This window comes from Seriola aureovittata, chromosome 17 (assembly GCF_021018895.1).
Source record: "Seriola aureovittata isolate HTS-2021-v1 ecotype China chromosome 17, ASM2101889v1, whole genome shotgun sequence".
Taxonomy (NCBI): domain Eukaryota; kingdom Metazoa; phylum Chordata; class Actinopteri; order Carangiformes; family Carangidae; genus Seriola; species Seriola aureovittata.
The window spans coordinates 11,313,405-11,330,360 of NC_079380.1; the positions used below are offsets into that span (position 1 = coordinate 11,313,405).

The window sequence follows — 16,956 nt, forward strand, 5'->3', positions numbered from 1 at the left end:
ATAAAAACCAGGAGCCAGAAGGTGCGTATAAACCAAAAGATGCATCAACATTAATGCTACCAAAGTTTGTTAATGTTTATATATTTACTGTATAAAAGACATGTTTTCAGGGCTACTTAAGGTTCGTTTGGTTGTTAAAATTCAAGTAGCGATTCGTTTTTGAAGCCATGGTTCCTGTGATCTGACATAAACAGGAAGAAAGAGGAGAAACACTTCCATTTCCTCAGTATGAACAACTCTTTCTATCTTTCATGTGAACAGATAAGTGCTCCAGCAGTGAGCAAAGAGCTTTGAAACGGCAGGGAGATGTGAAGGTGGAAAGAAAGGAAGGAAATATTGCATTCATTACTTTTTTGTTGATGTCTTGTTGTTGCTATTCTTGAGCAAAAGGTCCCTTACATAATGAACTTTAAAGAAAAATGATTTGTCTCTCAGCTGTTCAAAAGTAACTTTATTTCAAATAAAATAATTCCAGCTTCCAAGAGAGGCATGAGAAATATTAAAAACGCACACGCAAACACACACATACACACGCACGCACGCACACACACACACACACACACACACACACACACACACACACACACACACACACACACAGATGCCATTATTAATTCACACTGTGAAAGACAGAAAATGTTAATAATTATAATGAGTAAATAAGCATCAATCTGAAATTCCAAACGTGCGATAAACAATAATAACAAAAGGGAAAATTCAAGTTTTGAAACCTATTTTAGCATAGTAAATAAAAAAATCTTTTCAAATATCTGGATACATTAAAGATGTTACAGCATGCTGAATGGAGCAGGAATGCAGTCAAATATTAAAATATATTGAATAACCCAGCAATATATACACAAACATATATTTAAAATCCATCTCTTTATCACTATTGTCCTTCTTTTTCCTTTTTTTGCTCATGGTAACAATTTAAATACTGTGGATAAAAAGAAAGTGCTTGTCTCTTAAAAATATCTCTCAGATTGTCTTTGTTGGTCGAATGAAGTACCTGGATGACACCACTAAGTTATATTAGATTTACCTGATAAACTGATCTTCTTCATATTATCTGTCATTTTGATATTTTGGTCCAATATCAATAAAAAAAAAAAAAATTCACATGTGAAAAATCGAAACATTTGGAGATTTCTTTTTCTGAAATGAGTGACATTGTTTACCATTTGAAAAATACTCATGGGTCATGTTGACAGCTTTGCTTACATATGACAAAATAATCTGTATTCTGGTAAAACTCACTGACAAATGGCATTTTCTCATTTTGAAGGAAATCATTCATTCGTATTAAATTAACAACCAACAGTTCCTTTTCTATAGCTTAAAAATACAAAGACCAGCTTGTGATAATACTGTTTACAACATTTTGCAGTAAAGCAAAAGGGTGCATTGGCCACTAATGGGAGTGCAGCAGTTGGCTTTGTGTGTGAGACAGCAGTCTTCAGGAAACGAGTCATGCTTTGCTCCAAAGTCACTGTAGGCTCCTCAGATGTGAGACTCTCCGGTGTCCTGGCTGCTCTTGGTTGCCTGAGGATGACAGAGGGTGGGGGGTGGGTGGGGTGGGTGGGGTGGGGGTCAGATGAGTCACAACAGACACTGAGAGCACACTTTCATTACCAGAACAGGCTTGGCTCCTATAATACCTTGTCATTTTCAAACCCTGGACAAGAATTGTGTGTTTGCATTTGGAAGCTGTCCAAAACTGAACAACCAATGAATTAACCTCATTAAGTCTCTTCATCAAGCTCATTACAAATGTTACAAATATTAAACTATGCTGACATTTAATTCCGCACATTCCTATGTTGCAATTATGGCTCATAATCAGACTTATACATAACAGCTTACATGAGTTTTGCCGGAGTGGGAGTAGCCGAACTCTGAGTAGGTCTTCCTCCGAGGTGCACAGAATTTCGACAGGATGTTTCCATATTCTTCCCTCACCTTAAACCAGAATACGAATTAGAATACGAGTTTTGACACCAGGAAAAGTTCTTGTTCTTTATTTTGACGAGGGGCATCACCGACCTGCTTAGAAAACAGGCAGTGCATGATGAAGAGCATAACCCCCTGAAGGCTGCCTAGGATGGTGAACAGGTAAGACATGGCTATGGTGCCCTCCTCAAACTGGAAACATCCAAAGATCCACATGGTGCCCAGCACACAGAGCTGAGCCACTGCAGTTACAGTGAATGCCCTGCAGGAGGCAGCAAAGGTACATATGGGCCAAATCTGAGGCACATTCGCACTCATAAACAGGAGAGAGCTTTTCTTTTTCTTTAGTGGGGGAGTCAGTGATACAGAAAATGTGCATTTCTGTATAGGAAATACTTGACTCACACAGAAACAGCATGTCCATACATACATAAACAATATACATGTGCCTAATTGTAGCCGGTAGCTTGTGGGTAACTGCTGACTTACTTTATTTTCTGCAACTTATCCAGGTCAGGATTTAAACTTGAGAACTTCTGTGCCAACTTCCAGACAGTGATGAGAAAGAAGAAGATGTTCACCTGAAAGGTAAAGGAAGGTTTTTTTTTTTTGTTAAAAAGGCACCGGAGTCAATTTTATGAATATTACTGTATTCAACTCAATGATTTTCTTACTTACAATGATGATGAAACAGGCAGGGCCAAAGAAACCCCAAATGGAATCCAGGTTTAACCAACAACTGCAATGCATATTGAGAGTTTATTTAGCAGACTATGTCAACATACACTGCGATTAAATCTTGAATTAAAAATAAAACAAGATCAGCATCAGGACAATAAACCTACTATCTCTCAGTGCCATATCCTTTAGCGTTAACTGAGGCAGAGATAGCGACAATCACAGCTGGGACTCCATAGCCACCTGCCATCATGTATAGGGTTTTGAAGTTGGTGTTAAAGACCAGGACTACCATCCTGAAAAGTTGGATGCCCTCCAGACACATCCAGCAAAATGCTGCCAGGAAGAAGAAATGCAGCAGCCCTGCAACCACTGCACAGCCAACCTAACGCAGGAGGGAGAGAGATGAGGATGACAGCAGTGGAGAGAAAAAAAAAGGACAAAGGATGCTGCAGAATGGGGAGAAAGAAATAGGGAGAAACTACTTTCTGAATTGCTGTTTATGAATCTTCAGCACACACATAAATCATTCAGTATTTTTGTTGTTACTCTGCATCTATTCCTTTGAAAGTGTCGAAAACTTTTCCTGCACTCGCCTGGACAGTGCAGGAATGAATTTTTGACTACACAAGCTGTTAGAGTATTTACCCGGTTCTCTGTACGGGAGATGCCTGCAAGGAAGATAAGCATGGCAATGAAGAGGCTGATGCAGAGGTGCAGGTGGATGGTGGTTCTTGGGCTTTTGATGGAGCGGATGAAAGAAAACGTCAGGATGCAGATGAAGAGGCAGATGAGTGAAAGGGACAGACCCACCCAGCTGATCAGCTGCAACTCAAACTTGTTCTATTGGGAGAGAGAGAGAGAGAGAGAGAGAGAGAGAGAGAGAGAGAGAGAGACAGAAGGGTTACCTTATTGTACACAGAAATAGACTGAAGTTTCATCTGTAGACTCTCAACTGTGAGAGTCATGATATGCTATGTATTATCATGAATGCGACTGAGAGTTTTTACCTGTATGTCATAGAGTGCCATGAGCACGGCAAAGCTGCTCAGATGGGTGCAGGAACACACAGTGTATTCAGGGTTGGACTCCAATACTCTGCAGCCACGAGTGGACCATGTCCCTCCTTTCTCTGAGGAATCCCAGAACACACAGGTGTGGCTTTCATTTGACTGTAAAAGAAAGGAATAGACCAATTTAAATGGAAATAAAGGCCATTAGATGTAATATTTGTCTTGTCATTGTAAAGTCTTTCCTCTTTACCTCATGCAGATGATTGAAAGTCATGTTGATGGGCTCTTTGAGGTGGCTTGTGTTTCTGTTACTGACGGTGACAGTCACCACTTTGGAGTTGATCTGAAAGTTTTCGTTCTTCTTTGGTTTCATCCCACCAAAGAAGCCTTTTGCAGAGTCTTCCAGGTTTGCATAGGTCAGCAAGGACACCATTGTAAAGCCTGTCCCAGTCATAGCAGGATAACACTCGATTAAGTCAACATTCATTACATTCAGATCTTTCCGTTCATGAGGAATTTAGAAAATTAGAAAGGATCATTACCAGGGTTAGAGGAGGGGTCTCCTGCAGCTGTTTCCAGCTGGATGTCCATCTTAGCTTGCTGAGATGATACAGTCACAGCCCCCTTGGGTAAGTCAGCTCCCTTATGGACCAGCAGCTCCAACTCTGGACCCAGATACAAAGATCAGCAATTTATGAACATGCATTGCATGTCTTCAGCAAAGATTTGAGCAAAAGAGAAATCTACCAAAAAAAGATTACATCTGAAGAAGAGTAAACCTCTTGAAAGACCAAATTGTTTTTGTAAATGAATTGTACATGTTTTTAAGAATGATTGAAGAAAGAATGAAACAACAACAACTGCTTCATTATATATTTCAATTTAACCTGTGTGAGTGGAGGATATCTTTTTTCCTGGGATCTCTGTGAAGGGTCCTATCATCCTCACAGCGTTCTCCACTATGTCCAGAAAGGTGGAGACTTTCCTGTTATCATTGAAAGGGCTGCTGGACAAGAGCTCGTCAATTATAGACAACAGTCTCTGCAGCCACAGGAGAGGAGGGACAGCGTGGGAGAAACATAAGCATGTGCAGGGAGAAACAGGAGACAGAGTCAGACAGAGTCAGACTTTCAGGCTACATACCACCTCAGGTCAACATAAACAGTCTACAAGGTTGTGCATGGACATCTGAACACCATGTGACAGAGCTTGAAGGGAGCAGAACTTCCTGTTTATGTGCTGGTTATGAGGCTCTGGGAGATTTTGCCTAATATAAATGCATAAATGTATGATTGTTGTTATAATTGTAATCATAATAATACCGCAGACATACCTTTAGTAGGTCCTCTCCATAAAGCTCTGCTGGACTTTCACTCTCGGTAAGTTGCAGACAGCTCTCCTTCAACTGCGCTATGAGATCATGTGCAACTGGAAATTTCTTGGAGGGCGATTTGGGGAAAATGTGACACAAGTATGAGACGACAGACGTTTTAAATATATGTTTGAATATATGTTGATAAAACAGTTTCTGGTGCGGAGTTACCTCTGTTAGACCGCTCATATCTTTGAATACATCACACTCTAATGCTGAGGAAACAAGTTTGATTCATTAAATGAGCTTGCTGATGACCATAGGATTCATATCATGAGGATACCTATACTCATGTTTATATATTTACTGAACAAACTCTGGTGCAGCAATGGATGTTTGAAAAAGTTGGGTGCTGCTGTGTTCTTACCGGTGCAGCGAGACCCATTTTTGCCATAGTTAGTGAAGCCTGCGTGGCATGCACAGTAATGGCCGCTGGCTCCACGGTGGCAGGTTCCATTTCCACAGATTGTCTTATCAATCACACAAATATCTGAAATGGAAACTAATCATGGAGAGGAAAATGGTTGCACTGTGTGTTTCAGTCAGTGCTGATGGAACAATAAATATCCTGGTCCACTCAAACGTTCATATCCAAAATGGTCCGTGATAGTATTTTTTACAGATAATATATCAAATGAAAAACACAAAGCAGGCCAGATATAGGTAAAACAGAGGACTCACTAAACCAACCTGCATTGTTACCAGACAAGTTTTAAATAAGTATTAACGATCAACTAACTCAGAATTCAGACCTAAAATCAATTTTTAATTTTTTAATCTTGGTTCAATTATGCTCCATTTTTGTTTAGTTATTCATTCGATATATATTATTTTATAAAACAACATAAGACTCATTTCATATCATGCCACAGCCCTCATCTTCACCTTGTTCCTGATTCCCAGAGAAGTTAGATTTGCCAGATTTCAGTTGAAAGCCAGATATGCTGACACAGTGATAACTGCCTGGTGTGTTGATGCATGATGAATTCTGATCGCACACATTTTCCTCCAGACATTCATCAACATCTATATGAGGAGGAAGAAGACATTTAAGAACAGCTGAGAGCGGAAACCATTATCAGTGTTTTCTCCCCATAACCACATAGAGAGACACATACTGTATCTCTGCAGCACAACAAACACGCTGATAAGCATCTCACCTCCACATGTGACATTGTCACCATGACGAAAACTTTCCACTCCAGTACTGGAGCTGAATCCAGCCTCACAAATGCAGGAGTAATATGGATTTGTGTTAAAACAGGTAGCATTAGGTCCACAGAGGTTTTCTTCTTCCAAACACTCGTTGATATCTTAAAGCAAAATATGAACAACAGAGTTTTCATATCTAAATAAGGACTGCAAATATGAATCAGAGAATCTGCCATTCAATATTAAAGATGACTTACCTTTACATTTTGCAGGTGAATCCGCTGTAAACCTCACAGCCATAGTTGATCTGAAGCCATCATCACATTGGCAGTAGTAGCTGCCATTCGTATTGAAACATTTTGCATCCTCTCCACACAACCCATGATCAGGATCTTCATCATCTTTACATTCATCATAATCTTAAGGAAACAGGGATATGAAAAGGATGGATCTCCCATAACTAAGTGCTTGAATGAAATATATATTTTAGATTGATCTAAATCTCTCTGATCTAAATATTGCAGCAGTCTCTTTTTAAAGCAGAAAGTTTTTTTTTCAATTTTTATACGTGATCTTGCACAGAAATCATTCAGCAAACCATGTTATAGCCTATATTTCTAATTTCTGAATGCAAAGATGAGCAACCTGTGACAAATGCCATAAAATGGCAGGTTATGTGTGAAGATAAATTTGTTTTTCATACCGATGCATATTTTGTCCTTACGAGCGTATCCTTCTTTACAGGATGGTTTTGACAGCACCATGACGAGAGAGAGGCACAGAGCTGAAAAAGCAAGCAGGCAACAGTCAGCTCATCACCTTCTGAACATTACTGCAACATCTGCTACACAAGTACCCATTTAATCGACACTATCTGTATGACTGTGTAGCTGCAGGGGCATTAGGATCCGTTTGACCACATCATTTGACCACAGAGTTTAAAAAATACTTTGCAGAAAAGGTAAATGCCCTCATTCTCTTGTCTCATTTCCTGAGATTGTTCCAACAGCATCTGCACCATTCAAAAATCAAAACCAACAACATAAGGGTGCCTGGAGAACTCGGCTTCCTATGAGTGAGGAAGCATCAGTTGGCATTTTGCAAACACAAAATATCCTGAGTGCAGAGTCAGTCCTCAGTGGTTTCCAGAATGACACCAGATGTGTGAATGTATGTGAAAACAGGAAGAAAGTGCAGTTACATTATCTTTTATATCATTCATCTATATAATGAATTAAGTAGAGTTATTGAAGAAAGTTGGTTTTATTTGTTTATATTTAGAGATGTTTGCTGCTCAGGCATCAGCTGTCAAACTGTTTTTTTTAACATATCTGTTAACATTTTCACTATTTGTTTTACCTTGTAAAAATTGTCACCTAGAGACTGTTGATATGACAGCTAAGTGGAAAGTACAGCATGTTTCTGGTGATTTTCGTAACTGATCATATAATAACTAACATAAGGAGAACATAAAGAGTAACTTATGGAGGAACTCATTTACATAATGTAGAACTAATATATTTAAGGGTTGTCAGATAATTTGTTTTGCTCTCTGCACAGCTGAACTCATGATGTGTGATCAGGCGTGCTGAGTCGTTGCACCTCAAATCACTACTCAAAACACACTTGTATAAAGCAGCTTTTAATTCTTGATTTAAATTTTAACATTGGTCCTTACTTTTGGTTTTATTTTCTTTTGTTGCTCTATTGATCTCATTGTTTTAACACAAGTACTTATGCAATACACATTGCCTCTCTTCTCTGTGTCTTTTATTGTTTTGTTTTTATGTTTTTACAGCACTTTGTAACTTTGTTTTGAAAAATGCTATATAATTTAAGTTATTATTATTATTATTATTATTATTATTATTATTATTATGACTATGTAAACTGATTGATGTAAATTCAGGAAAACAAAGAAACAAAGAAACAAAGAAACAAAGAAACAAACCACAAAACGGCTTGTGATTCTGACATTCTAAAATGTTTCAGTGAATTGCAGTGTTGTTACGTTGTACCATGGCAACACAGTGTTTCCTCCTCTGAAGACAGATGTGTGTGACTGTGGTTAGTATTGGGGACAACTGTGTGGTGAGGTCAGAGTGTATAAATATCACTTTAAAAGCAGAAGAACTGAGGTTTTCTGTGAACAAGTGCCTGGAAAGAAAAAAAGCTGCTGTGCTCAGTATTACACTTTCTTATGTGTAATACCAACACCCAGACTTCAAGCTCTGGCTACTGCCGATGACCCTCACATTAACAACTGTGATACCTTAAATTTCTCACTATTATAATTGTGCCAGTGGGATTTTAGATAAGTCGCTGGCAGATTTTATCTCAGTGGTGATACAACAAAGTGATAAAACATCGAATTTAGAAATAGATGTTATTATATAAAATCGACTTGACTTAACTATTAGTAGTCGTTAATCTATTTTTTTTTTTTTAAATATATATATAGTATCCTTAATAGCTACTATACTTTGTGTGAAATTTCATCTTAAAATAAATGACATAAGCTTGTAGGCTACTGCGGCCAGTTGGTTTCCTTTCTACGAGTACAGAACATTTTTAAGCTTTCTTACAACAGATGATTTTCCATTTGCAAATGGTTGACAGATGTGACTCACCCAGTATCAGGATGTTCCACCTGCCTGCCATGGTGGAGAGGGAAAAACTGTCCAGATCAGTGTAAGGAAAGTTAAAACGACCAAAAGATAAACGTGGGGACTCTCCACAGTCAAATGGTCCAGCTCTTCTCTTCTCTTCTCTTCTCTTCTCAACTTTTTCCAGAGTTGCCTCAGCTGTTTGTGTGACTCGTGGAAAAAGTGGATACACTAGATGCTGATACCAGCAAATAAAGTATATAAAAAGAAGGAATCAGTAGTCTCTTATCTCATACAAAGAGCTCTCCTTTCTCTCTCTGTCTCTGTCTGCGTCTCCCTCTCCCCTTTGAGTCTTCATCTGCTCTCACTGCTGAGTTGACATATTGTGATGACAAGATTTTCTGGGGAGGGGTTTCCCTCTCTCTCTGAATTACACCCACAGAGGTTATTGCAGTAGCACAGTAGAGTGCAGTAGAGTGTTTTTTTGCGGGAGAGTGCATTCAGGAATTATTTTTCAGGAACTTCTCTTATTAAGTCAGTCCTTATATAACAGCATATGAGATTTATGTCTCTCTCTATCTTTGCTTATTTTGCTGTATCTTTCCACTGTGTTGGACTCGTGGTACCGTGACAGAGAGAAGGTCAAGAGGAGTTGAGCCTGTGAGAATGGTCATTGTTTTACAGAGTCCTGTTGGCTGGTGTACCCTCCCATAGATGGAGTGCTAGCACACAGCCTGCTAACTATGGTGATGACATATATATGGCTTCTGCCTCTGACTGCATCAACCTGAGACAATATAACAATGGTAACAATTTTGAGCTTCATTTGAAAAGAATGAACAAAGAACAGTGAAGTATATATATATTTATATATATATTTCCCCTTTCCCTGAAGGCAGACCTACTGTACTTCTATTCAATAAAAGCTTTGCAATAAAAGATTGATGCTTGAGGAACAACAACAAAAAAACACAGACTTTATCATAAGTTTTAGAAAGTGCCTGTCAATTGAATGCGGTGTGTCTAACTGAGTGACACTGTTGTATAAAGGAACATGATGTTCTTATGTTATTTATAAATTTTTGATGCATCATGCATCACAAGGTGACGCCCCTGTCACTTATGCAGACCTGTGGGTGATGTACTGAGCATTCAAAATGTACGGAAATGTGACACATTGTAAGGCGTCTAGAAGATCAGGCTAATGGAACAAAACAAACTTTTCAGCGACCTTTCTTTTTTCCAGCACCAGTCTCAATGCACACTGACAAGCAGGGTGGTTTTTGCATTATTTCACACTTCTAAACAATGATGTGGGCTTTGGGCTTTGAGGATGGCGTGGGGACATGGAAGTGACAGATCACAGGCCTTCAGGGACTGGCAGTGCACAGCTGTGCAACAGAGCATGCTCACAGGGGACCATGAAATGTACTGACGTTAGCATGACCTGTGGAAAAAAAACCCCCTGTCTGTAAATAGGCCTGGAGATTAATCTATTTTTAAAATAAATGACTAATCATCTGATATACACTCCATCCAAATTAGGGATAAATTTAACAGTAGTAGATATTATGTACTATATATGTATATATATATATACATATACATATATATATATATATATATATATATATATATATATGTATTATTGAATTATATTATGGAATAAAGTCTGGTCTGAGATATTACTATAAGACACGAAGAGCTTGCATTAGATCTATTTTTCAACAGTTTTTTTTTTAAATATTAAAATATTTATATTCAAAGTTACCACCATACAACCATAAAACAACATTTACTGACCATGTGGATACATGTGAGTATCTGTGACAGTTTTAATAAAGTAATGTAGCTTTCATTCCTTCACCTCTGTCTCTGTGTAGCTGTATTGTGGCTGTTGGGTTGAGTAGATATTAGAGGATGTATCGAAAACAAAAATAGAGTACAGACTGATTTAAAAAGCAGAGTGTGAAGATGGGAAACCCGGGGCGTTTTGAAAGCAACAAAAATGACACCAAGCGCGATTTTTTAAAGACAATATAAATTTTCTGAACAAAGAACAAATAGTGGAATTTGAACTGACACACCTCAAACAGGGACCTTTTCACTGTAGCACACAGACTTATAGTACATAATGTCCTGTGAAACGTGGATCTGATTCTGAATGCCGTCTTCCTCTTTGGTGACAGCTTGAGTCCACAGCACATGCTGTGCAGTGCTGATGTAAATGGTAATAGAAAATCGAGGAGTGGAGTGCCACAGATAAAATACATGGTACTGTGCTCTTTTCACAATGAATCACTATCAAATGATTAATTGTAAATATGCAAGTCTTATATAAAGACAGCAAAATGCAGTTTATTTGCGGTATTATTAGAAGTGACTGAAAAGGAATGACAAATAATAAAGAAATGTACATTACTCTGTGGCCTATTTTAACTGAGGAGCAATGGATGCCACTGGCCCAGACAAAGAATCCACATTAAAATCATGGTCAGACTCTGTGAATAATTAATCTTTTTTTTGGGGGGGGGGGGGTATTGTGGTCACTCCCCAGTCAATGCTGCTCTGAACTTGGTGAATCATTGCATGATGAATGATGAGGTCAGAGCCCACATCCCAGAGATCTTCTCTGTACATACTCTGAACTCAAATAATGAATGTGTTCCACAGTTGCGTCCTTCTACAGTTTAATCCTTGCTTCTTTTTCAAAAAGTGATTTCCAGTCAATATGATCATGGCAAACATCCAGGGCTTATCCTGTTATCTCATGACCTTCTTCCTGCCCATACCAAAATAATGTGCATATAGAGTTTTGGAGGTTTTGTGTTGGTTATGCTTTTGTTTTGGTTTAGTTTCTTTCTGAATTCTCAAACAATGAGGAAGGCCCACAATGAGGCCCAGCTGTCTCTACAACTTCCTGTCAAACTCTGAAAAAAAGGTCAGAGTGGAGACTGAGCACTCTCGTCTAACCACTGTCTCTGTCTTATATCGATGACTGAGACTTAGTCAAGAAAACTGCAGTCTTAAGTGCATTAACACATATTTCCACAGCTATCACACTGTAACAGTTACAGCTCAGAATAATGTTATTAATAGATAAAGTCCTTCCTCATGCAATTTTACTTGGCCAGTAAAAGTGATAATGGCTATTATATTTTATAATTACTTTCTCTTGCACCAGCGGTTTAGGTCTACCAAACTTGAAACATTTTTGAAAAGCCAGTGAAAATATTTTGGGAACAACTCGATGGCACACACTGGAGTGTGAAACATTCACTCTACAGGAGGTTCATGGTTAAGCTTGAGGTATTAGTTCAGGAACCACATAAGGGTGTTGCTGGTGGAGCTGTTAGATCCTGTCTGCCCACCACGCAGTTCTCGTTAGAGGCAGAGAGAAAGAGATGGCCAAAACAGTGAAATAAAGACAGAATGTCAAACCACCTTTCGTCTTTACTATTTGTCCCTGTGTGACTTTCCTTCTGTTGGAAGCTATATAATATGTAAAACAATAAAAAAAAATGTTTCATGTCAAATTTCCATTTCCCTTTTTTGCCTTCCACTTCCTCTCTTTTACAAGGGCCCCTGCCTAGTAAGAATAAAAGACAGACAGATGTTTCACAAGAGAAGAGAAGCAGAGCAGTACATTTCCCTCCAGCTGAATTTAAGGTTGTTAAGATTACTTTAATCTTAACGGATATCCTCCTGTGGGTTACTGGTATATTGTAGTTCATTGCATTAAATCTTGATTAAAGTAACTCATAAGATTTCATACTAAAATGAGAACTCTGTGAGATTGTGCTAAAAACTTTTTCTCACATTGCTGTAGATCAACACTGATTAATAGCAAAGTGCTATCAGTGGATTTTAAAGTTTGATTCACAGTTTATCTTAAAACATTTAGAATGTTTTTCATGTGAACGGATGTTGAGTGTCTTCAAAGTGACACTAACAACCCCGAATGTGCTTCTGAATGTAGTGCAGAGCACCCTGCTCCCCTGTACTGAACGCTGCAACAATAGGTGCAAAATGATATTTCCTCTATATGACTGTGAGAAAAAGTCATGACACATATATTATTATTGCGCTCATGCAGTCCCCAGTGCCTCACACCTTCGAGATAAACTGTACTGACTTCACAGTGGAGGAAGTGCTGACAAACTTGGTACAGAGTGTTACAGCTTGAATTATGCTGACAGCGTTTAAAAATGTTAAGACTTATATTTACTTTCTATAATTCTTTAGTGCAACACATCACAGTCGGTGCTATGTGTAGTTGTTATTTTTTGGTGTTGTTGTTCTTGACATTGCTGTGACACCTACAACATTAAATTAGGGTAAATGCAGGGAGAATTCCTCTTTTTATGTGAAGACTGGTGTGAAAAAGCTCTTTTAGTGTAAGTGTAACAACTCAGCCAGAAGCTTATTGACTGGCATCTGTAACTTCTAATTTCAGCACAGTGGTTAGAGACCCATTCTGACATTTTATGACCATATACATTACACGTATCATTAAAGACTTATAGAGATAGATTATTAAAAGATTAGCTGTCAGTTGAGAGTGATTCCCAACTCTGCTCCTGTGTTATATGGCCACTTCTCTGTGCCTTCAAAGAAAGAACAGACTCATCGCAATTTCATGCTCAAACAAAATGGAGTGTTGCTGTTCATTGTGAAGTTTTTGTCATAGTGAAATAGCGTTATCTAGTGGAGAATAGTGGGTATAACACCTTCACTCAACAAGATCCTCTTGAAAATGAAACAGCAAGCATTGGAGACATCAGATATCCAGTGGATTTCATGATCTCATTTGTTGAATTTTAGTCTCTAGTATACAATTCCCCTCTGCACTATCTTAGTTTTTTAAGTTACCACAATCTATGGCTGTGGATGGATCTATTGCATCTGGGGCAATTTTCATGTTTGTTTACTTTACAAAAAATGTGTAAAAATTCTTCTTGCTGGTGCAGATTAGGACAGGTAGTCTCCAAGTTGAGACGGTAATAGGTCTTAGGTAAATTTCAGAGTTGAGAATTATTCTTATCAGGTGCAATATGGAACAACAATTTACCTCCTGTTATTGGGTTGGAAATTAAGGCAGATCCACAAACTCAGCAAACTCAGCAAGTTTGAAGAAAACTCTTTAACATGCTGACTTCAGCATTTTTAACACGATGCTGGTTTACGTGTACAGTACCAAAGCTAGAGGGCCGCTCCAGGGCAAATGATCAAACCATGTTTTATGTTAACAGAGAAATACTTTTGCATTGCAACACCCTCTCTAACTTCCCAGGTCCAAGCCTGAATCTTTTAGGCAGGGTTAGTTTTAATCATATTGGACTGGATTCTTAGATAGTATGCACTTAATTTTTCATACAGCATATAGGACATTTCCTATCATAATTTTAACTCTTACCTTTTGTTGTAAGCCTCTGTTGAGTATCACTGTAGTACCCATGTGGCCATTTCCCTGCGCGAGAGTCTTACTACACTTAATATTAAGAATTTTATTCAATCAGTCACATGTTAATCAATTTAATTATTTTATTATTGACATGTCCTTGTTTATTGTGACGTCTGCATCATAGGTACAATTTTTTAACAGATGTAACATTAACCATATACATTTAGTCATAACAACATTACCGGTAGGAAATGGGTGGAACACTGATAACTCATAACCATAATAATCACAGGCTGTACAAACATCTGTGTCCTTCCAGCGCTTCCTTTTCCACTGTGTATATTCCTCTTTCTATGTTGAGATTCAGTAATGAGTTCTGGACTGTGAACAACCATTGACGCAGTTGCTAGCTACATTTTAATATAAATCTGATACAAACAACTTGAATTATCGACCAGTCACTTAAAAAAACCTGTGCAACCTCTTTCTTTTCCTGCCTTGTTGATGTAGACTGCATCCAGGTACATTCTGGGGATTTTGCATTGCAGCTTAATTTGACTTGTCCTTCCTGTCCATTTACTTTATTTAAGTTACTTAAGGAATTACATGTACCCTCGTAAAATTGGTACTTTTTGGAGTTTTTTTTTGTATGTATGTATGTACTTTTACCTGAGTGTTTTTATTTCAAGTATTGAAGTTCACTACATTAGTAACAATCTTTACAGGGTGAAAACAAGAGTCACATGAACAAGTCATAATAAACCGTGTTAAGATGGAACAAATATGTGCCAGAGCTGCAGCTCCAGCGATGTGAAAACTGCTGGTGTGTCTGCGGTCACATGAGGGCAGAGCTTCATGTCTGGCGGAGAGACGTAGTCAATAGAACCAATTAAAATGTCTCATGTTCTACATGGTTACTTTCACTGGCGGAGTCTCAAGGGGTGCGGGCCAGGAAGTTTGTGAACAGTAGGAAAAAAAGCATTATTATGGTTTGAGGCTAATATTGTTGTACTTTGGCAGGTAAAAAATAAACAATGGCATCTGCTGTTTTAGGCCTCATGCGCCACCCGGTGACCAGACGACAGGTGACCCAAATTAAACACACCCAAGAGTCTTGCGTTATCGAAAGGTGCGTGCTGTGTTTACCTAACGTGCACCTAGCTAGTCATGTCTTACGATGCTAAACCTGAGCCCGACTTTACCCAAAAGCTAACCAGTTATGTTGGCCTACTGCAGAACCTCAGAGTCTAATATCTGCCACATGTTCATGGTGGAACTTCACTTGGGGACATTTTACGTGTAGCTACTCGACCTCTCTGCTGGTTTTGACAGTTCCTGTCACTGTTGTGACGAGCGGAACAGAGACTGCGTGGACTCCTTACACCGAAAGAGCACAGATGTTGAACATGGAGCAGACTGTTGAGGACTTCACGGTGGACAAGCCTCGCAGAACTTGTAGACAGGTGAGTACTACAACAACACACACACTGAATGTTGTAACTCTTTCCTCAGAGGAGAACGTCAGCAGCCGCGTTGCTTGCGTACCTGGACGCACTAGCTAGTCAACGTGGTGTGTAGTCCTGAACATTGTGCAGGTTTTCTTTGTATGTTGGTGGGTTGGAGCTGATGTTGAGTTTACACTGTCCCTCTGCTGTTCGCTGCTGATCCTGTAAGAAGGTTATTCATTCATTCTGATTGATACACTGCGGGATGTGGTTTCATATTTATAATTGATTATCAATTGTAGTCAGAGGTTGCAAAGTGCCTGGTGCTCGGTGGTGGAGCTGGGACCTAGCAGCTATATTCTCACAGGCCCTGCAAGTATATGTTGAAATTTTTGTAACCTAAATATATTCTTAAATGTAATAGGTCTGTCATATAATATTATCATCATAATATAGCATTTTGTATTTACCCCCCCCCCCCCCCCCCCACAAACACAAACACACACACACACACACACACACACACACACACACACACATACTTAGAGTAATTAGAGTAACGGTAGAGGACTTTATCTTTAGCCTACTTAATTGCAAGTTCACACAAACCTGCCAACATCTGAACAACATCTGAAAATACCAGTCTTTTTGACTTGAACTCATGTGAGTCAAGAATCAACATTAAATACTGTCATTTTCATATAGAGCTGATGCAGAGTGGCAGATTCCCTCTTTAATTCCCCTTAAAGAGATTGAACTGGACTCGTCTAATTCTAATTTTCTCCAAGGGTCACGGCCATGCTCTAAGAGATGTGAATGTGGATGAATTTTGAATCGTTCTCCAATGCTATCTATTCTGAATAATCATTTCAGTCAGACCACAAATAACATGATGCAGATATTATCCTGCCCCTGCGCTGCCATTATCAGGACAGTGATGGAGAGGCTGACCTTTGTCACTCACAAAAAAAACGCCAGATCTCCTGGATCACTTGCAAGTGGAGTGTACACAGCAGAAAAGAGTAATAAACTGAAATATGCATCTATAGTCACACCTATGAGGGTCTGTTCTTCTCTCCAGGTCTGCTGCACAGGTCTCTGAGGACACACTCTGTCTCCTGAGGTGCTCATGGCGAGAAAAGTGTGGAAAGTTCATTCCTAGTTTCATCCACATGGATTACTTCTCCTTGCCTCAGGCTCTGGCCAAACACCTCTTCTACTTGGAGGTGGAGCTAGGTAGCCAGCCTTACCCCAGTATATTCTCCTCTAAAGAATGAATGATATAGCTACATCAGACAACACAACACCATAGCAAAGAGCAGACTTGTATAGA

General features: G+C 38.9%; 2 protein-coding genes across 3 annotated transcripts in view; one reads left to right on the forward strand and one right to left on the reverse strand.

Moving 5' to 3' along the window:
* Nucleotides 1–436: 436 nt before the first annotated feature.
* On the reverse strand, nucleotides 437–9,119 carry LOC130185883 (adhesion G protein-coupled receptor E5). Of its 2 annotated transcripts, none has more exons than XM_056402630.1 (19): nucleotides 8,799–9,119; nucleotides 6,872–6,952; nucleotides 6,426–6,587; nucleotides 6,177–6,329; nucleotides 5,902–6,042; nucleotides 5,384–5,506; nucleotides 5,188–5,231; nucleotides 4,978–5,082; nucleotides 4,532–4,685; nucleotides 4,187–4,309; nucleotides 3,895–4,085; nucleotides 3,642–3,803; nucleotides 3,280–3,474; nucleotides 2,799–3,016; nucleotides 2,632–2,692; nucleotides 2,443–2,534; nucleotides 2,047–2,215; nucleotides 1,867–1,962; nucleotides 437–1,545 (listed from the first exon to the last, which is right to left on the reverse strand). In XM_056402630.1, exons 1-19 carry the CDS (start codon nucleotides 8,827–8,829, stop codon nucleotides 1,504–1,506), a joined length of 2,343 nt encoding a protein of 780 aa, XP_056258605.1. In that variant the 5' UTR covers nucleotides 8,830–9,119; the 3' UTR covers nucleotides 437–1,503. The 2 variants fall into 2 exon arrangements, with proteins under 2 accessions (XP_056258605.1, XP_056258604.1); XM_056402629.1 differs by having other exon boundaries at nucleotides 5,384–5,518.
* A 5,877-nt stretch (nucleotides 9,120–14,996) lies between these two features.
* Nucleotides 14,997–16,956, forward strand: part of adgrl1a (adhesion G protein-coupled receptor L1a) — a 141,702-nt gene continuing 139,742 nt past the window's right edge. Inside the window, exons 1-2 of the mRNA XM_056400918.1 lie at nucleotides 14,997–15,144; nucleotides 15,232–15,641. The gene's annotated coding sequence lies outside the window, so the exon portion shown is untranslated. The remainder of the gene's footprint in view (nucleotides 15,145–15,231; nucleotides 15,642–16,956) is intronic.